This window comes from Meriones unguiculatus, chromosome 14, assembly GCF_030254825.1.
Source record: "Meriones unguiculatus strain TT.TT164.6M chromosome 14, Bangor_MerUng_6.1, whole genome shotgun sequence".
NCBI lineage: Eukaryota > Metazoa > Chordata > Mammalia > Rodentia > Muridae > Meriones > Meriones unguiculatus.
Window position 1 is genome coordinate 52,903,472 of NC_083361.1, and position 22,210 is coordinate 52,925,681.

Sequence of the window (22,210 nt, forward strand, 5' to 3'; positions counted from 1 at the left end):
AACCCAATAAGTATTCAAGAACCTCCTCCCCCCTTTTTTTCTGTCAAGGAAAAGAAAGTGATTTCTAGGGGATGCCAGTGTTCCCTATAATGGAAAAAATAAGAATGGAAACAAATGTAATGAAACAATCAGCATAAAAAAGAGGGGGTGATCTAATACACCAAACATACAGTTGTCAAGATAAAGCTCTAAGAAGAGGTTTCAAAACCTGTCAACAGACTGACTTCAGTTGCCACTCCCAAACACACCCCCTGAGACACTGATGCCTAAGGAGACTGTAGAGGGAGTCTAGAGACAGAGCCCTTAAGACAAAGAGTCAAGGTATTAATCAAATAGTGTTAGTATGCTAAGGAGAAAGTCCCACCATGTGAGAACATAGCAAGAAAAAAGCTATTGGCTAAAAGATGCTGAGAGTCCTGGTGAGAAACATTTTTGAAGCTGAGTCTAGTAGCTCAAGCCTGTAATCCCATCTACTGGGAGGCTGAGGCAGGGTGATCCCTAGTTCAAGGCCAGGAACTGAGTAAAATCCTGTCAATAGAGGGACTGGGGCTGTAGTTCAGTGGTAGGGCACCTGATGAGTAAAATGGGGAGGCTGAGGTTCAATTCAATTGCCAACACGGCAAGAAAAAGAAATGGGGAGGGGAACCCAGAACTATCGTAACAAAGCCTTGATCTCATGCTACTCTGACTCCATAACCTTGATAACACAGAGTGCCTAGAGCAGCCTAATGCAGCAGGAGAGGAGTCATTAGCAGCAGGCCCAGTGGTATAGAAGTTTGTTACAGTGGCCCAGGTGTCTAAGTGCACTAAAACAACTAGATATCCACAATATGTGACTGAAAAAACTAACCAGAAAGATTACTGTGAAGCCAACAACAAATCTGCAGTTCTCCCATTTTTCAGTTTTTGTTGATGTGCATATTAAAGAAAACATCAACCACAACCACCCCCAATCCCGTAAAAAGGACACAGTGTTTGAAGACTATTAGAGGTAAATCCATTTAATGTGGAAAAATAAAGGAATAGTCATAAAAGCTAAATGTGCACCACTGTTTTTTTGTATGAGTAATTCAATCAAATTACTCATACAAAGTACAATCAACTGTTACTAAACAGGTTAGCCAGAACTATCTGGGGCTCTGAATCCAGGAAAAGTTGGAGAGCAACTCTTCCTGTCTTTGAGAGCGCACTCACACGCACGCGCGCACACACACACACACACACACACACACACATTGGCACACTTGCTGGCTTGGTGACTGATTCCTGGGCCACATCAGTTTTCCTGTGACAATCATGATAAAATGCTGGGTTTGGGGCATTATTTTTCAAAGTAAAAAGGCATGGAATACCACTGGCTCCCTCCCACAAAGGCTGCTTCACCTCAGAAGCACGGTATAGACATGCCCTGTACTGTGCTGAAGTTAGGCTGTTCTTTGTGACTAAGAAGCAGATTCTCTACCGTGTGCATCTTTCTGCTTCTGGGATAGCTCACTCAGGATGATCTTTTCCAGATCCCACCATTTACCTGCAAAGTTCATGATTTCCTTGTTTTTTATTGCTGAGTAATATTCCACTGTGTAGATATACCACAATTTCTGTATCCATTCCTCCACTGAGGGGCATCTGCCTTTTTCCAGCTTCTGACTATTACAAATAAAGCTGCTACAAATATGGTTGAGCAAATGTCCTTATTGTGTACTTGAGCCTCTTTTGGATATATGCCTAGAAATGGTATAGCTGGATTTTGAGGAAGCGCTATTCTTAGTTGTATGAGAAAGTGCCAGATGGATTTCCAGAGTGGTTGTACAAGTTTGGAATCTTATGAAAGAAGTGGGAAACAGTAAGATCTGAAGAGGACAGGAACTCCACAAGGAGAGCAACAGAACCAACAAATCTGAGCACAGGGGTCTTTCCTGAGACTGATATGCCAACCAAGGACTATGCATGGAGATAACCTAAGACCCCTGCACAGATGTAGCCCATGGCAGTTCAGTATCCAAGTGGGTTCCATTGTAGCAGGAACAGGGACTGTCTCTGACAAGAACTGATTAGCCTGCTCTTTAATTACCTCCCCCTGAGGGGGAAGCAGCATTACCAGGCCACAGAAGAAAACAATGCAGCCACTCTTGATGAGACCTAATTCACTAGGATCAGAAGGAAGGAAAAGAAGACCTCCCCTATCAGTGGACTTGGGGAGGGGCATGCATGCAGAGGGTGGACGAAGGGAGGGATTGGGACGGGAGGAGGGAGGGAACCACAGGGGGATACAAAGTGAATAAAGTGTAATTAATAAAGAATTAAAAAAAGGGAAAAAAAGAAGCAGATTCTCATTTCTATAATGAAAAGAGAGGGAAGGAAGGAAGGAAGGAAGGAAGGAAGGAAGGAAGGAAGGAAGGAAGGAGAGAAAGAGAGACGAAAGAAAGAAAGAAAGAAAGAAAGAAAGAAAGAAAGAAAGAAAGAAAGAAAGAAAGAAAGAAAGAAAGAAAGAATGAATTATGGCTGCTCTTAGGTCCGGTGGAGGAAGTTTATAGATAAAAACGAGAGCATAGCCTGAGGCAGAGACATCTGAGAGTCCAAAGTGGACTTGACTCCAAGCCACGTGAGGAGAACAGGGAGAAGGGAGAGGGAACTAGGTGCAGGAGCCAAGAGGGCAAAACATAAAAATGGGGCAGGTAACCAAAATGGCTGGATTGTATAGGGAAGAGCCTCTCCAGGAGGGGCAACCCAGTTCCTGGGTTGGAGAGTTCAGGGTTGAGGGCTGGGTATGCCAGCCATACTCAGTAACTTGGTAGGGACTAAGGGATGCTGTGAGAACCTGGCAGCCAGGTCTGCTTTAATGTTAACCCCCGCCATTTGTCCCATGGTTTGAGTCCCCACACCGCTGGGTTCTTCTCTCCACGGGCTTCTGATGACTTATCTGATCAGCAGCATCTTTATATATGAGGATGGAAAAGGGGGAGAGAGACAACTTGCTTAATAAAACCTTTTCACCTAACAAATTTAACGAGATGAATAAAATCAGTAAACTAAATTGGGGGTTCTAGTTTGCCATCTGTCCTGGCTACTAAGTTTCAGTAGCTCAAAGAAATCCGTAGTTAATGCAACCTGTGTGCTCTGACGCCTAGATCTCTGGGTGTTCCAGTGTGGGCACCCCTCAAGAGAAAACTGTAACCTTGAAGCCTCGGGTTGCCCGGGGTCTCTGCACTTCTCCAGCTTAGAACAAAACAAAACAAAACAAAACAAAACAAAACAAAACAAAACAAGTTAACAACAAAACCGAAGCTCAGGAGCAGCAGCTATGGCAGATGCCCCGAGAACTGGGGTCCTGGGACAGCAGCTAAAACGCACCCTGCCGCACCACAGGCCACAACAACTTCACAGAGCCGTCATGACCCCCGCGAATCTCAATAGGTCAGTGAAGGCCGGCGTGACCCACGCGGGCCTCCGTAGAAGCGCGCTCTCAAGATGGCCTCTTGGGGCCCCGCAGCGGCCCGCTTTAGCGTCGCGCTCCACGACCGTGCGGCCTAGGGACTAGGAGCTTTCGTCGCGGCTCCGCGCGCCGCTTCCGGGGATGGGCGTGGCCCCGCCCGGCCCCGCCCGTCTCGGGCGGGCGCTCCGGCGCGTCGGTCCCCGCCCGTCAGTCCGCCCGGCGGGGCGGGCCGCAGACCCGGCCTGGGCAGCCGCACCGGGAACGTTGAGCCCGGAGGCGTCTGGCCGGCCATAGGGCCGGGGCGCACAGGCGGCGGCACCATGTTCTCCCTCAAGCCGCCCAGACCCAGCTTCAGGTCCTACCTCCTGCCGCCACCCCAGGTAAGCGCTCGGCGCTCGCGGCTCCGCGGGCCGCCCGGGAGCTGGACGCGGCGCGGCCGAGCGCGCCTCCCGGGAGCTTCGGGCGCACTGTAAACTTGTAGAGCTCCGCGGCGGCCATTCTGTAGCCGAAGTCCTCCTGTCCTTAGTCCTGCCGTGTGACAAGACCTTAGGGATAGTCCCGAGCTGCATTTCTTTCCTTCCTTCGTGGCGGGCACCGACCCTGCTCTGACAGCCAGATGGCTGCAGTGTTGTGGACACTTCGCAGAGCTTACCTGCCTGGTGATTACGAGCTCTTGCAAGTGGCTTGGGCTTTTGTAAATATGTTTGTCAGGCTCTCAAGTCGATAATGAGTAGCTCTTAAAACGATCTCGTTTCGGACTTGAGTTTTAAGTAGGAGATATATGTCTGTCGCATGTGTCATCACTTAGAAAATTTGCCTTAGTATCTTATGACGGGCGGTATTTGGATTTTTGCTTTATTTTGTTCATGTATTTCAGACTGACGATAAAATCAGTTCCGAACCGAAGATTAAAAAACTGGAGCCAGTCCTTTTGCCAGGTAAATTTCAGAATTCTAATATGTTTTGGACTGAGATTGCACGGACTAATATTTGTTTGTGTGGTTAACTTTCTCTTATTGTTTTAAACTTTCTCCAGTTAAAAAAAACTTAAGAAGTGAGAAGATAAACAGTTGGCCAGACATAATTAATGTTTGTCTCGGAAAGTTTAAAGTACAGTGGAAGACTTTCAAGAGCATAACCACCTCATTTCTGTCTTCTGAAATGTTAGTTTTGAATTGCCTGGGTACTGAAAGTTTTTTGCTCTACGTGTGTTCTAGCACCTAGTGAATTCATGATCAATAATCAAATCGTCATTTTAATGTGTTTTTGATAGTATGAAAAGCATGCCTGTGTCCCTAAGCTAATGGCAAGGCTTGGCAGACATTGAACTACTCTGTAACTGTTTTTTGAAGTTGTCAGCTATCGGCGAATTTGCCTGTTTCAATTTAGAACTTTGTTTCCCAGTAGAGGCACTATTGACCTTTCCGTCTGGGCAATTCTTTGTTGTGTGAGGAGCTGTCCCTAGCTGACAGCCATCCCTACCTCTTTGGCCTCTGTTTGGTGACAGCAGTGCCCCATCTCCTGCTAACTAGCTGTCATGTTCTCAGCACAACCCGAATGTCTCCAGGCATTGCCCTATCATGCTCTCTTTCTCTCTCTCTCTCTCTCTCTCTCTCTCTCTCTCTCTCTCTCTCTCTCTCTCTGTGTGTGTGTTAGGGTCATCCTCAGGTTGAGAATCACTTGTTAAGAACAAATTTACCTTAGATTTAGACCTTAGAAATAGAAGTAGGCATTCATAGCAGCGTTTTACAGTGTAGAAAAACTATTATTTGATTGCTATTTTGAATTGTGTAACCTTTACACAATAATTAAAGAAAAATAAGTTGTTTAATAAGATTATGGGGTCAAATTGCCAGACATGTAGAAAGGCCTACCTATCTTAACTTTAAACTATGATCATATATATGTGTACGCATATATACCAGTTTGTTATCTCAAAATCACTACGTAAATAAGATAGTTAAGACTTTGTTGATAGCCGCCTAACAAATGTGGAAACATAAAAATGTAGTAATAAACAGTTAGGGATGTAGGAATAAAATGTAGGGATAAACAAAGCATCAGCCTTTGGTTCTGGATGGTAGATGCCGACTCCTAAAAGTTTGTTGGTTTTTCTTTTTTACTTTTTTATTAAAGTTATATTTTTCCGGATTTTGTTAGTGTCTTTAACTCACTGTTTACTAATGAGCCCTCTCTGCTATCCTTGAGAGTGAGCAGTCCTGAGTAACCCTTGCTCACTGTGCATGCTCCCTGCTGGTGCTCGCCACTGTAGGCATTTTAAAAACAGCGAGAGGAACAGTCCACATGCTGACTGAGTGTCTGTAAGCTGTTGAACTTTGCCTTTACTTTGAATTGGCCTGGTTCTTAGACAGCCAGTCCCCTCCTCAGTGATTCTGTGCTTTGACATTGAAAACATTGTAGTCTTACATTGGTCATGTCTTGTTTTTTTTTTTTAATTAGCTTTTAAACTTAAGATATGCTTAGAAAAAGTCAAAGTGTGTATGAATATGGTTAAAAAATTTTCTTAGTGAAAAATTAGGCATTAAAATTACTAAACAAACAAACAAAAATTCTGGAGAAGATTTTTAACCCCAGTTCCTGTCTGTGGTTAGTATACTTTTCCTAGAAGTAACACTGTCTTTTCAATTGCCTGTTAAGAAACTTCCTTAACTGTATTAATTTTTCTTGCAGGAAACACGTGTCACATGTAATCTCTGTAGGTGCATGAATGATAACACTGATGTCCAGGTTCTCTTTCCTCCTCACTTACCCTTATACACTGATCTGATCCTGAATTTCAGACACTTGCCCCTTTCCTGACCTCTGCTCTTCTTACCCTCTTATACTTATTTTCCTATTCTCTTTGAGGTTGTATTTTGGCTGAGCATCCATTGTGGTCTCTTTTTCCTGCCTTAACCTAAATGTCAAACCTGTAAATACTGTTAGAGCCCGTGTTATACTCTTTCTACTTACAACATGGAACTCTCCACATGTAATATGGAAAACAAGTAGAAAGTCTTGTAATCTGAAAACCTAGACGAGGGTGGTAGCAGAGTATGTGCTTAACATGCTTAGTATGTTAGTACTCTGCTTATGGCAGAGTATGTGCTTAACATGCTTAGTATGCACAAGTCCCTGGCTTTGATCCCCACCACCACAAAAATGACAGTGAACAAACTGTAAAGACCTAAGCTAATACAGCACTTTTGACTGAGTGCTTTACTAAGACAGTTCTGGCTTTCACTGCAGTCAGAGGACGAGAGGAAATTTGCCCAAGTCACCTGTGGCTTTCTTTACCCGGGCACACAGAACAAGAAGTGATTGTTCAATGATATGGTGTCGCACGCTATGCCTTGGCTTACTGCCTTCGGCCCGAGGATATCCTACTTCAGTTGCCCGAAGTTTGAACTTTTAATTCAATAAGCAGATGAAAGTTAGAACACAAAATCAATTGTTTATTTGTATGCCTTGATCATGTGTTCTGTTAGGACTTAATGCCAAGTTTAAAATGATCCCTATCGTTTATTAAGGAAAATTGAAGAAAATGACGAGTAATTTAATTCAGATTCTGGTTTATGTTAGTAATTTTCAACTTTCCTGGTTCATGAAGCTCTTTGAGAAGGGGTTTGTATGAAATATCATCAGTGTATCAAATCCCGTGATATCTTACAAGGTGCCTGAAATGTGACACTGAGGTCTCACTGAGTGAATGAAAAAGGACCCCGCCCTGCTTAAACTGTTACCTTAGGCATACATGCATGCAGACAGACCAACTCCTGGATTTAGGAGCAAGAGAAACACTGCTATTTCATGCTAGACATCTCTAGAGAATTACATCTGAGGCTGTAATTGGAGTAAAGCACTGTGTCTGCTTAGTTAACATTTGGGCCTGCATTCTCTTTGTCGTTAGGTTGTTACAGGAATCCTGTATACATGTCAGTCATTTCATGCTTTTAGAAAGCAGAGAGTATTACTTTTAAGTGTGTAACTCTGTATCTATGTGTGGGAACAGATGAGAACCTCCTGGGTACTAGGTTTCGTAGTGAATCTGAATCACAACAGGGCCCTGAGGGGATTCCATGCTATCTGGATGAGTAGGAGGTTGTGATATAAGTGGTTCCTAAATTCCAGGCAGGGCCTGTGTGGTATTTGGGGCAATTTATGTATCTATCTATCTATCTATCTATCTATCTATCTATCTATTTATCTATCTCTATCTATCTCTATCTATATCTATCTCCCTACCTACCTACCTACTTATCTATCTGATTAATTGTAACAATATTGGCCAGGCTGGACTCAAATCCTTGGGTTCAATAATCCCCTGCTTCGCCTCCCAAAGGCTGGCACTCTAGGCCACTGTGCTCAGCCTGTAGTGTTGTTTTGCTAGGCCATGGTAAAAGGAAAGCCAGGAAGATGCAGCTTACTCTTATAAGGTTGATGTTATTTGAGTTATAAATTGTTGTACTGAGATAATCTGCTCACTTCTTTGATGTAGGATATATTCTTTTGCTAAGTAAAACATTTTAAATTGGCAAAATACAACGTTAGGAACTTTATTTTGGTCCCCTAAATTTCTTTTATGTATAGACATGGTTTGGAATGTAAAATGGAAACTGCAAGATGAGATTATGGTCAGTACAGTTTAGTGGGCGCCATGCAGAGATGACCAGTTTGTCTGTGTGGGTATCCTCCCATCATCTTTGAAAACAGAGTCCTCCTCTACCCAGCCATGGTTGGATCGTCCCAGCACAGCTCTGCTTCCAGATATGTCCAAGTTCATGTTAAGGAAGGCATTTGGTGGTACTACCTGCAATTCCGGAAAACCAGTGCTTACCTAATAAAGAGCACCGAGGGGATAACAGGGCAGTGTTCAGGCCTCTGGGTTCTACTGTCCTTGATTTCCAGCTAACACAAAGCTACAGAATTTCCTTTTTGCTTACCCTGGTTCCAGGCATGCTTTTGACACCTGAGATCACATCCTTGGCTGATATACCTCATAGGTCATTCCTCACAACAGCCCTGTCAGACAAGATAATAATTTGTCCTCATTTGACAAGTGAGAGAACTAGCAAGAACTCAGGAAGCTGCCCAGTGTCGCAGAGCCTGTAAAGGTAGAGGGGACTTCTGTGCCTGGCTCCCATGTGTGCTAGCCACCAAACAGCACAGCTCCCCTAGGTGCATTGGTGGCTTTCGTGGACAGATTTATGCTTTGCAACTGTGGAGGGCAGGTTGAATGTTAGGCAAGAGAAAATTCTCTAGTGACAGTTCTCTAGTAGTCATGTTTTTGGCTCTGCTTTTTTCACAACAGTGACAGATTTTGACCCAGCTTGAGGAAGAACTTTCAATTTCAGCTGCCCCAAAGTGGAATGTCTTAAGAGGTAGTGATTTCCTGTTGCTAGCATTGCTGAGGAGTAGCTTGTAGAGTGCCAACAGCTTTGTGATTAGGATGTAAGATTTGCAGTAAGGCTTGAGGACCTTTGCTCTCTTCCCTCCCTGAGGATCCCGGAGGTGGGAGGGAGAAGATTGAAATGCTATGACTAACTGCAATGGATTGCTTTGTTCAGCAGGTATGGAATGTATGCCCAGTGTGTTTGGCAGAGGTGGTTTTTTTATTTTGTTTTGGGAAGGTGGTGGTGTGGTGTGGTGTGGTGTGGTGTGATGTGGTGTGGTGTGGTGTGGTGTGGTGTGGTGTGGTGTGGTGTGGTGTGGTGTGGTGTGGTGTGGTGGTGCAGATTCTGTCCTTATACAATTTTCTGTTCTTGGGGGAGGTGCTGTAGTGGAGGATAACAAAGGCCGTGAGGGCTTAGGATAGTCACCTAAGTCAGATTTGGGACTTATCAGGGAGTGTCAGCAAAAGCCTTCTCAGGAAATGTTTGTCATATGAATTTTGAGTGTCAGCTAAGCCTGGGCCAGTATTCTGGAAGCCCTGTGTCAGCTCAGTTCATTCTTCCCTTTCCCAAGTACAAAACCAACAGCACTTCAGTTATAGAGATTAGCTAGTAGGCTGATAACAAATGCCCTAATTACCAGGTCTCTTGTAGTCAGATCAGGGAAGGATGCATCTGGAAGATGAGACTAGTCATCATGTGTAGCTGTCATACTTTATGTTTTACATATACATTGTTTGTGACATTTTGCTATTTTTCTTGTTTTCTGCCTCACTCTAAGTCTCATTTTCTCAGTTGGGTTGTAAGTTACTCTCTTGGAAACCTGAAAAGAAAACTGTCTTTTAAAGAGCTCATGTAATACTCATTTGAAGATGGCTACCCAGATGATTTAGGCTGAGTTTTTTAGCATTTGAATTTACAGATACACTGTCTCAGAAGATCACAGGACTGGTGTCATGCCATTGGAGCTGAGGAAGATGTAATCAGCTACAGTACTGGAGCATTAGGCTGGAGCGTCATCCGGAGCCTTCACATGTTGGCAGCTGTCCATTTCTCACACTCCTGCTACATACCTCACCAGCACACACTAACTCCTCACATCTTTTTAGGTGTTTTTTATTTGAGTGTAACATACATACAAGTATGAATGAATCATAAATGGTGCAGCTCTTGACTTTCTGTAGCATTGTTTTGAGAGTCCTATTTCAGGTAAATTGGTTGGGGGATGGTACAATATGAGGTAAGCAGAAAGCTTGAGTTACAGGAATGTGCTTTCTGTTTGCAGGGGAAATAATTAGTCCAGTTATTTAAGTCTAATAACTACGACTATGGAAAGACATTGACTATTCAGTAGCCCAGATTGTGATAGGGCAGTTGGTAAGCTCTCTGTGGACAACGCTGTAGAAAATTTCATTTGTTTCTCATTAGCGTGCAGTTTGGAGCAACACTGTGAGTCTTTAATTCAATGCTGATACTTGTTCCGTGTTACTACAACACATGTATGTTTGTGAAAGTTTGTAGAAACAAGGACAGAAGTTTTTTGTGGCTGGGTTCCACATCTGTGGAGTCAGCCGGCTCTTGATGGCAAATCTTCCAAAATCATGAACTGAACATGCACAGAGTTTTGTTCCTGTCCATATTCCCTGAGTACATTATATTAGGTACCCCAAGTCATCTGAGGTGCTTTGAAGACTAAATTGTATGCAGTGCCCTGCTTTGTATTTAAGGAAGTGTATGTCCTTGAGACCTGGGATACAGACCCTATGGGTGCTGATTCCACTTGATAAGTTCCACATTTATTTCTGTTTTTAAAGTCTTACGAGTGTGGAAGTGATTTAGCCTTTCTGGTGCCAACTCCCTTATCTCTGTAGTAGAGAAAACATCTGCCCTCCTCCGATAGAGACTGTCTTGAGAATCAGGATAAGCGTTGAGAAGCCACCAATCCTAGATTACACTGTTCTCTGTGTGTTGGGGGCATCCGTGGCAGTTCTGTGATTACATTCTGCCTTTGCGTGCCCACACAGTCCTCTTCCAACTCAACTGGCTGCTTGACCAGACTGAATCACTGGTCTCACTCTGCTCAGAGCAGCTCAAGTTCCACGGCTACTGGTTATCTGCTGAGAATGTCCCCTACTCACATTAAAATAAGCTAGAGAGAATGTTGGGCTTACTAGAGGAATAGAGTTAGTGAGTTTGGAGGTTTATTTGTTGGTTTGTTTTGTTGTTGCTCTAACCCAGGGTCTTTATACATGCTCTAACACCTAGCCACATCCCCAGTGTTTGCTTTTTGGGGACAGAGTCTTACTGTGTGCTTGGGCTGGTCTTGAACTATGGGGTCCTGCTGCCTCTGCCTCCTAAGTTCTGGGTTCCATTGCCACATCTGATTTAGTGAGATCATGATTTGCTTTGTTTATCCACTCAGACCAATGGTTTTATTTATTTTCAGTAAACCAGAGCCTTTGAGTTGATTTCATTCTTCTATTCAGCACTTTTTTTTTTTTTTAGCAACCATCTAACATGTATTTGATACTGTTCTATGACTGACGTTTCAACAAAAGTCTGTTTTCTACCATCATTGGATATATAATCCTCACTATAAAGCAAGCATTAACTTAAAAAAGTAAACGTGTGTCAAGTTGTAGCTGCAATGAGCAGTGGAATTAATTACAAGTATATGGCGCTATGATAAGATAAATTTAATCTAGGCAGGAAGATTTATTGTAAGGCATTCTTTAGTGCAGGCACTGTCTGAAAGAAAGAAGCTTCCAAGACAGGAGCATGTTCAAAGACCCATAAATGGAAGCAGTGTGGTATATAAAAGGGGTTCATAGAAGGCCATTGTGGCTGGAGCAGGAGGCTGAGGAAGACAGCTGAGCAGGACTTGGCATTCAGGGCCTCAAGCCGTGTGAAGGAAGCTTGTATTCAGAATGGAAATTTTCTGAAGTGATTTGAGCCAGGAATTTGACATGAGCATATGAATTAAATCCTCAAGTAAATATTAGCAGCTCGTCTTAAAATTAGCCTTATGAATTTTTAGAGTTTTGACTAAAATTTATTCATCATCGCACAGTTTATTGTTAGCATTTTTGTTAGAGAAGATTGTTTTGAGACTAAAGTTCCATTCTTCATAATTAGGTGTTTGTGGATTGTCAGCAAACAGGTTCTAGTCATCACCATGAAAACAGTTTCTTAATAATAGAAAGTGCAGAATAGATTGTATTCTGGCTTTCTGCCATTGACCAAAGAGACTGATAGCTTAAGATGTGCCTTGTCTAATTGCATTGTAGATCTTAAAATGATGATTAAGTTCTAAATACCTTTTCAAGAAATTACCCATTTCAAAAGCATATGAGAGCTCTTGTTTAGGTTTGTAATTATTTATTTTTCCAGTCTTCCCTTTTAACTCAAACTTTATTTTAAAGTTTTATTGTTTACTCTGTTACAATTTGAGTGCAAAGGTTTTATGAATTATACTTTAAAGCAGATAAAACTGAGTGCTGGTTTTCATCCCTTACAAAATGATCAAAGACATGATTGTTAGTGTGCGTCTCATCTTAATAAAGCACAGATATTCCATCACAAATCTCTCAGGAACACCTTTGAAGCTGGCTAACTAGAGGCAGTAGAGCAGCAGCAAAGCACAGGGCTGAGGCCAGCCTTTCTGATTCAGTCAGCTCAGACTCCAAAGCTGTTTGGGCTTCATTCTGGACTATACCATTGGGGACACAAAGAACTCCCAGTGCGCACAAATGCCAGGAGTCATTGTTTCAGACACTACCAGTCGTGAAGTCCTCTGGTGGCAAGGTCACACAGGGGTTTTGGGGTTTGTTTGGTTTATTTGTAGCTCACTGTAACTTTTATTTTTCTTTTAGGAGAAATTGTTGTAAATGAAGTAAATTTTGTGAGAAAATGCATCGCAACAGACACGAGCCAGTATGACCTATGGGGAAAGTTGATGTGCAGTAACTTCAAAATTTCCTTTATTACAGATGACCCAATGCCATTACAGGTATTTGTGTATTATTTACTTATTTTAAGGCTTTAACTGTAAGCAGAATATATTGTTATAAAAATAATTGACATGGGAAATTGTTAAGAGTTACCAACAAATCATTAATGTTGGAAATATACTTTATAAAAATGGAACTGATAGACCAAGCAGAAGGACATGAATTTGTGTGGGTAGGCAAGGGGTGATCGATTCGGGAGGAGTCAAAGGAGGGATGAATATGATCAAAATATATTGTACAAAATTCTCAAAGAACTTATAAAAATTATTTAAAATGAAATAAAAATCCAGTGAAGGAGAATGTCACAACTTGCTTGAGGAATAGAGTGAGTGGTTTGTGATTGCCATTTTGTTTTCTTTTGGAGCTACATCCCCAGTCCACATCGTTTCATTGTAGAGCTCACGATGGCTTAGAACTCTCGGTCTTCCTGCCTCTGTCTCCCAAGTACTTGATTACACCTCATACTAGGCTTAGTGAGATGATTTCAAGTTACTCTGCTTTATTTATCATCTGGGATTACTGATTATATCTTTTTCAATAAGGGAGTTATTTTCTTTCCTTCAGTTTTAGAAATGTATTTATAAAAACAAACATTCTTTTTGACTAATAATGAAGAGAAAAACTCAATTATTTGGCATATGAATGGTGAACATTTTGTTGATTTGTTTTCTTATTTTTTAAACTAATTAGCTGTTTTTCCCAGAAACTTGAATTCTACTTTCTAGTGAATTGTGAGAGTACAAAAATTTTGACAAAAAATTTTTAACAACCCAAGCATTTCTTTGAGTGATCTGTGTGTAAGTACATTTTATTTCATGTAGTCATTCACTAATTTTTTAAATATTTTCTGTATATTCATGTATGTGTTAATCTCCTGAATTATATTTAGATTAAGTTCAAAGCATTAACAATGCTTTTGGTATGCAGGGAGACTAGCTCATCTGCTGTGGACCTGGGTTTTTCCTTTGCTTTTGGCTTCCTTGAATGATCTCTGGCCCCACATTTCCTTTACTGATCAGGGAAACCTATCCCTGGAGTCAGTTAAATCCAGGAGCAGTGATAACCAGAGCCCTGCCGACAGCAGTTAGTATGACAGCTGGGTTTCAGTTTGAAAATGATCAGGAGGTACCTGGTTGGAGGTGTAGGGTTTCATGTAACCCAGGCTGGCTTCACACTCCATGTGCGGTTGAGAGTGACCTTGAGCTTCTGATCCTTTTGCATCTACCTCCTGAGTTTTGGGATTACAGATGTGTTCCACTTTGCCAGAATATTATGAGGTGCTGGGAATCAAACTCAGGACTTCTACCTACATCTCCAGCTCCAAAACTTTTTCTAAGGTTGTTGTACTTGGAAAACTAAGGCAGGAGAATAACATTTCTAAGGTGAACCTGAGCAGACCCTATCTCAAAACAAAAACAAACCTTTAAAAAAATTGTAGTAATCATTATCTCTAGCTAGTCATTTCCCACCCTAACTCTGTTATAAAAATCAGCTATGATTTTACTCCTTAAAGTCTGATAACCTAAGAACCCCCCCTTTTTTTTATTATGAGGCCAATTCATGTAGAACTAGGCATGCACTTGTTTGCCTATAGAGTAACTAATCATATTACATCTTCAGCTATTATAGTAACATTGTGGTATATATTTTAATTTCCGTTTGTAAGAATAAAAGTGTGCGAGCTAGGTGTGGTGACCTATGCCTGTAATCCTCAAGTAGCTAAGACCAAAGAGTTCTCAGGAGTTACAAGCCAGCCTGGGCTACCTAGTGAAACCCTGTCCCAAAAAACAAAACATATGTCCTTCTACCTCTGCTTCCTAGTGTGTGCTGTAAGAGGCTCTTTTCTTTGAGTGGCTCTTGCTGCACAGCAAAGATATTCGTGCTCCTTGGCAATAGTATACTGAGTTTCTTATCACATCAAATGTAAGGCTTGTTTTTACTATTTCGATGGTATTGAGAAAAGGATTCACATAAATATCATTTTTTATTGCAGAAATTCCATTATAGAAACCTTCTTCTTGGAGAACATGATGTCCCTTTGACATGTATTGAGCAGATTGTTACAGGTATGTGGTAATCTGCCTGTGCTTTCTCTAAAAATTGAAGCTGCATATGATAGCTACACTTATAGGCTAGCCTCAGCTCCCAGGGAGGCTGGAACAGAAGGATTGCTTGAGTCCCAGAGCTCAAGGCTGGCCTAAGAAGCAGAGTGAGATCATTTCATGGTTGGGAATGAGCTCATCCGTGGAATGGGTCTCTAAAAGTTGATGGAAATCCAGAACTATTCTTTAAAGGGCCATAGTCTCAAATATTTGAGTTGGAATTTTATTTCTGTAGACTTACTTTTACATTTATTCCTTTTTAAGTCTCAAGAACTCAACAAAGAAGTCAAGAATTTTTTGTAAAATGGAAATATGATTTTTTTAGTTTATAAACTGTTTTTTTTTTCTTTTTAATTAAAAGTCATTAAGTGTATCACTGTAAAGATCCTCTAAAATATCTCCACAATCAAAGTCAGAGATGACCCTCCAAAGGTCTAGGAGCCATAGGCAGATATGACAAGAAGTAGCATTCAGCAATGGGGTCCGCTCTGGCAGTGGTGGTTTGGTGCTGGTTTCTGCTGGGAAGCCCATTTAAGAATGTTGAAGAGCACCAGGGAAGAACTTTGTCACATTTTTTTTCTATTTTTTTTTTTCTTCAGTGAATGACCATAAGAGGAAACAGAAAGTCCTAGGTCCCAACCAGAAGCTGAAATTCAATCCAACGGAATTAATTATTTATTGCAAAGATTTCCGAATTGTCAGATTTCGATTTGATGAATCAGGTCCTGAAAGTGCCAAAAAGGTAATGCTGTTAAGCTTTATCAATTCTGAATTCCATAACAAAATAGCATAATAAAGTAGCAAAATACTATTTCTAGTCATGTGAAAGTTGTTTTTTTAATAATTTTTTATGTTATTTATTTATTGTGTATGTACATACATGTACACATGTGACAGTCAGAGGATCAATTACTCTCTTCCTACCATGTTATTCCCAAGGATAAAACTCAAGTCCTGAGGCATGGCTGGAAGCACCTTTACCTGCTGAAGCCTTTTACGGCTCTGCAGGCATTTCTTAATTGCTCAAGGTTTTTGTTTATTTATTTATTTTTTTAGGGGAAGTTATCATTAGCTGTCTCTTCACATAAAGTTAAAGCCAAGAATATTAAGGAAATTATTTTCTTATATATGTTTATAGCTATTTTAAAGTAATCTGCGTTTTTAAAGCAGCTACTAAAATATTAAAGAATTAAATAGAAATAAGCATATTTTTTACTTTATTACCACTACCAGCCAGTTTCTTTCTTGGTTAAAAAAAAAAGTGTTGAAAAGTTGGAGATCTATAATTGCAATTAATGAGGCTTTAATTTAGGATTAGAGAACTTTGTGAACAAAGCAAAAGCTAGACTGTAGCTTCATAAAGATCAGGTAAATGTAGGCCTAATGATCATTAGTGGTTTAAAAAAGCCTTAATGAATTAATTTGAAATATACTCTGCAGTGGCAACTCAAAGCTAGATACTTTTTAATCGACCGCTTTCTCTCTCGACTTCTGCAGAATGTTTAATATTTAGTACCAGAGTAAAAGTCAAGAGCAGAAACCATTTCTTTGGTTCCTATTTTAGCTTTGCCAGTAAAATGAAGTTGGTAGACCACCTGCCCCTCTGTTAGGTCTGATGAGGAAAGCTAAGAGAATTCCCAGGAGAAAGTCCACTCCACTGTAGCAGGAACAGAGCAGCAGTGTCCTAATGCGCGAAAACTGAAGCTGGATTACTAAGGGTGCATTTGTTTTTCATACTCAGTAGGCAGCAGTAAAACTCCCGTTGTTGCCAGTTAAGGCTGTTGGAAGTATCTCAGGGCTGCTGGCTATCTTCACATCGTTTGGTGAGGAGGTGGTAGATTTGTCTTTAGAACTAGAACCAGAGTTTCTCCACTGGAAGGCAAGCATGAGATGGACATCTAAAAATGTATGCCTGCTGATACTGTGAGCAGAGTGCCAGTAGTGTGTCTGAGCTACTGTCTCTATCAGCAGTCAACATAACATGAACATTCAACTGGGTAACTTTAGGGCTCCTTTCAGTGCTTGGATTTGTGATTTTTGGTATTTTACTTTCAGTGTGCCCAGTCTTTCACATGTAGAAAGACTTTAGGACTGATTAAGTAGAACACTGCATGTAAAATATTTAGCCAAGTCACTTTCTCAAACTTAATTATATACTTGTAATTTCATTGACTAAGAAGAGAGAACCTACCTGTGAGAACTTCATCCTCATGATGTGCAGCGTGTCAGGAGTGGGGATACAACAGGACTTGTGAGATCAAGGTAGAGCGCTTTACCTAAGAAATCCAGAGATGGCCTAATTTTCTTTCAGAAAGTTTCAAGCTTTCCACTCTTACTATATTTTCTAGACAACATATTCAGTGAATGGAAGACATAATTATTTGGGTTTTTGTAGAGTACTTGTTTATGTTATGGTGTATATTCTGTGAGGAAGTTTTCATTTTTCAGTTGCTCACATTCTTCTTGGGTAATCTAGGTAGGGTTTCTGTTGCTGTGGTAAAACACCATGACCAAGAGCAAGTTGGGGAGGAATGGGTTTATTTGGCCCACAGTTCTACATTGTAGTCCATCACTGAGGGAAGTCAGGACAGGAACTCAGAGAAAGGAGCCTGGAGGCAGGAGCTGATGCAGAGGCCATGGAGGGGTACTGCTTACTGGCTTGCTCAGCCTGCTTTTTTATAGAACCCAGGACTACCAGCCCAGGGATGGGCCCTCTCCCATCAACCACTATTAAGAAAATGCCCTACAGGCTTTCCTATAAGCCAGTCTTAAGGAAACATTTTCTTAATTGAGGCTCCCTCTTCTCAGGTGACTTTAGTGTGTGTCAAGTTGACACAAAACTATACAGCACTGGGTGTGTTGGGGGTCGGGAGCCAGGGATGGGGACAAGTTACTCATTGGATAGCTTCTTCTAAAGGTGCTAGATTCTTAAGCTAGAAAAGGGCAAGCTGTAGCTTCTTTCCCTAAAGACTGTTTATCTAGTCAAGATGAAGCAGGAACAGATGAGTGTGAAGGAAGTCACAGTAACAGCATGGGAGACATTCTCATACCAGTGTGTAATCACCAGGTGAACAAAGCTCAGTGCTTGTAAGCTCAGGGTATCCCGTTTGTATTTATTGAACTGTCTACAAAAACAGCCCAGCTCTCATGTCCTTTCTCAAAACCAAGCTTCTGACAGAAATCCTTTCCCAGTGTCCTACAAAATGTATTGCCTGAGGCCCAAAAGAAATAGTCCTTGCCTTTTGTGCAGTGATGAGAAAAATGAAGGTGGACAAGGGAAGCAATGGGAATTTTTCTGTTGTACATATTTTTAATGTAGAGTTGTATATGGTTGCAAAAGCTTACTGGGTTTTAATTTTTTTAAATGTATTTTTATGTGTATGAGTGTTTTTCCTGCATATTTGTCTGTGCCACTTGTATGCCTGGTGCTTGCAGAGGCCAGAAGGGAGTATTGGTACTCTGAAACTGGAGTTATGTGAACTGCCATGTAGTCTGGGACTCAAATCTGGGTCCTCTGGAAGAGCAGCCATTAGTCTTCACCACTGAGCCATCACTCTAGGCCCTGGTTTTTAAATTTCAAGTGAAGGCTTTTGTGTCAATTCAGTTGGAGCCAACGCCATGGCATACACCTGTAATCCCAGTTAGTTGGTAGACTGAGACCAGAGGCTCTTGAGTTCAAGGTCAGCCTATGCTACAAACTTGAGATTCCATCTCTGAAAAACAATGAACCCTGCATTTTTCAGCCTGGTCTGAGTGTGTGCACCCACTGTCCAATGACAGGCTGAACCTTAACACAAGGCTGCTGGAAGCAACACAGTAATACCCTGTCTCTAAAATCAGAATGCCATGACTATCAATCAGCCGGGAGGTGAAGGCCCAGTTGATTTGCTTCCTGGAATCTTTAATGTTAAGTTTCCTATGGAAGATGCTTTCGCTTTTGTAAGTTCTTTTAAAAGAATCAGATACACACTTGTGATCCTGTGATTCGGGAGTCATGGATCCTTCTTTAAAACACTAAAAGCATTGTTGCTTTTTGTTTGAAATAGGAAGGCTCAGAATACTAGATTGGCTCACTGGATTACATCTTGTTAAAAGCTGCTCTAACACTGGCTGGCTTTCTGATTGCCTGTCTTTCAGTTGTGTCATGCTAAATGAAGTTGGTTTGTGCAACTGTATCATAGAACTGTTCATTGTTACTATCCTTGTGCTGCCATAGGAAATAATGGTATTTGGTGAAGGTCTATCCAAAGAAATTTGACATTTTCCTCATAGCAGCTTTGACCCACCATTTCCTTTGGATGTATTCTTGCTCAAAAGTGAGGTGCAAAAGGGGTGGGGGGGAGGATTCTTTTAAAAATATTTAAAAATTATTTTTAATAGTTTATCATTTTAAAGTATATAGGTAGATGATTAATGGTAATTGAATTAAATATCTGATGTCTCTATTTTATTCTCAGTTAGAAATGAATTTTGTTCATCTAATTAAAGAAAGGGGTGAAGAGATAGCTCAGTAGGAAAAACATACCTCTGCTCTTACGGTTCTGAGTAAGCTTGTAAGTGCCTGTAACTCAGCTCTAGAGGACCTCATGCTGTCTTCTGGTCTCTGTGGACATTGCAGGCACACACACATATACGCATAACAAATAAACAAAAACACCAAAGGGGGAAAACAGTTAGAGAGCCAGCCAGGCATGGTTGTATATACCAGCATTTGGGAAGGTGAGACAGAAAAATACTGAATTCAAATGCAACCTGAGCTATATAATAAATAATAATAATAATAATAATCAAAACAAAAGACCAAAATAATAAATGTTGACCCGTGTTTGTGTGGGCCAAAGGTCTATCTCAGGAACTGTCTACCTTGTTTTTGAGACAGGGTGTCTCACTAACCTGGAGCTTGCCAAGTAGCAGGTTGGGCTGGCTGGCCAGTGAGCCTCAAGGACCTGCGTGCTTCCCACTTCTGGATGACAAGTGCACATTGCTGCCTCCAGCCCTTGATGTAGTTCTGGAGATGAAACTCTGGGCGTTATGTTTGTGCAGCAAGCATTGTGTAAACAAATCTGCCTTTCTAGCCCTGGCTTCAGTTTTCTTAAATCAGTCTTACTTTGCAGCCTTGGCTGGCCTTAAAAGTGGTAATGCTTTCTCAGTCTTCCAAATATTAGTGGGATTCCCATGTAAGCACACCTGGCTGGAGCTGGCTGTCATTTTTGCCTGAAACCTGATACTCCTTTCTGGTGTTAAGCCACTGGAATGTAGGAAACTTGGTTTGTTTGCACATGTGATAGAGCTGGACGTTCATCATGTCTAGGATATGATGTCTCCAGTGTTGTGCTTTAGTCAGAAGACAAATCACCCATGGATTTTTCCTTTAAAATTATTAATTAGGGAATATTTGTATAATAAGAATAACTTTGCATGCAAATGAGATCTTATAAAGCCTTTCAAAGTCTCTTTCAAATAGAAGCTAAGAATTTATACACAGGCTTTTAAAATAGTGTATTGGGAAAAGTGAAAAAAAAAAAGATATCTGGCTTTCTCTCTTCTTTGCAACATGACTATTCTCCAGATACGCAACTACATATATGCTTGTGCCAGACAATAATCTAAGCATGCTTATAATCACACAGCCAAACAGCAAAGTCAATTTGTGTTATAAGCTCCCCTTCCTTCTTAGAAAAGAGGCTGTCATGGAAGTCACTGAGCCATGTTTCAGCTTCACAGTACTATTTATCATCTTTAAATGTACATGCTTTCAGACATATCTAAGCTAGTGTGCTGCTGTGTGATATTAAAGGAGCCTAAGAAATAGGTTGTGTTGAGTTTTGCTTTGCAAATAGGCTTTATTTTCTTTTGCTTCATGAATGTTTGTTCCACTATTAGTCATCTGTAATTTTCATAGGAAAAGCGGTCGACTAGTTATAGTGCTGGGTAGCATTTTCATGACTACACCAGTAACTGATCTGTCTGCTAGCATGTTGAGTGCTGTCATCAGTAGATACAGTGCCTATCCAAAATGCCATAGGTCATGCTACAACATGCAGTAAGAATTATGTTTACCAGACATGGCTGTTTACAGGAAAGTATGGCTGGCTGAGAGGAGTAATGAGCATGGCAGAGAATGTGGCTGTAGTCAGACAGAATGTATGTAGACAGGCTTTTGTCTGACCACAGGTGACTAAGGGAACCTTGGAAAGATAAGAGTTGTCTCATTAGGAGAGGTATGCAAGTAGGTGGAAACCACAGCAGATTACCAAGATAGCCAAAAACACATTTTACAAGATAGTCCTTAAATATAGATTTTTAGAATTCAGAGAAGTCCACAGAGGTACCATAAGACATGTCTGGCTTCAGGATGCAGTTATGGTAGTATAGCAAAATAGGGAAGTAATGAAAATTTCATAGTAAAAAGTGCAGTAAGTCTGTGTATGACGTAAACATGGTGCCCAAAGGAATAGGATATGATGCAGATCCTGTTCTGTCAAGGCATAGATTGCATGAGTTTTGCTGCTAGAAGTCCTTCAAAGAAGACTGTCTTAGTTTTTCCTTCATGTTGTTGTAATAAAGTACTCTGACCAAAGCAACTTAAGGGAGAAAGAGGTTATTCGGCTCACAGTTAGTCTGTGGCAGGAAAGGCAAGCCACCAGGAGATTGAAGCAAGCATCAGGTCACATCATACCATAGTAACAAGACTAGAGAAGGCTGCTTCCCCGCTTCGCAATGTGGGATGGCCCTGCCTGTTAAGATGGACCTTTCCACACCCATTAGCCTCTCCATCTCAGAGCATGCCCAAGGGCTCATCTCCAGTGAATGCAGGCTCTGTTGAGGTGTCATTCGACACTAAACACACAGGTTGGTGTAGGAATAAGAATCGCAAAGAGTAGTCTTATAAAATTACAGGAAGCTCTGTGGCTAGGCACTGAGAAATCAAGGCAATAAAAGTTTTACAGAGCTTTTCCTTTCACTAAAATCTAGTGATAAGTTCTGTCTCCTTGGTTATATGTTTTAACTTTTTATGATAAAAATGTTATTATCTAGAAGATGCTTCAAGATACAGTTTAAGAAGGGAAGGAGCTACAGCTGGGATACAAAGTGAATAGACTGTAATTAATAAAAAAATGAATAAATTTAAAAGAAAAAAGATATAGTTTAAGTAACAGGCTGACAGATAGAACTTGCATAAACTCACTCCAAACACCAGTAATATAAAGTGAGCTAGCAATTAACTTTTCTTGCTTGCTTATTGTCAAAATTATATCATTCTGGTTTAGTGTT

At 41.1% G+C, this 22,210-nt stretch overlaps 1 protein-coding gene across 1 annotated transcript in view; it reads left to right on the forward strand.

The window, feature by feature from the left end:
* Nucleotides 1–3,539: 3,539 nt before the first annotated feature.
* Nucleotides 3,540–22,210, forward strand: part of Mtmr10 (myotubularin related protein 10) — a 49,470-nt gene continuing 30,799 nt past the window's right edge. Inside the window, exons 1-5 of the mRNA XM_021659946.2 lie at nucleotides 3,540–3,813; nucleotides 4,311–4,371; nucleotides 12,696–12,832; nucleotides 14,827–14,899; nucleotides 15,535–15,677. Of these exons, the coding sequence (XP_021515621.1) occupies nucleotides 3,754–3,813; nucleotides 4,311–4,371; nucleotides 12,696–12,832; nucleotides 14,827–14,899; nucleotides 15,535–15,677 (474 nt within the window). The 5' untranslated portion in view covers nucleotides 3,540–3,753. The remainder of the gene's footprint in view (nucleotides 3,814–4,310; nucleotides 4,372–12,695; nucleotides 12,833–14,826; nucleotides 14,900–15,534; nucleotides 15,678–22,210) is intronic.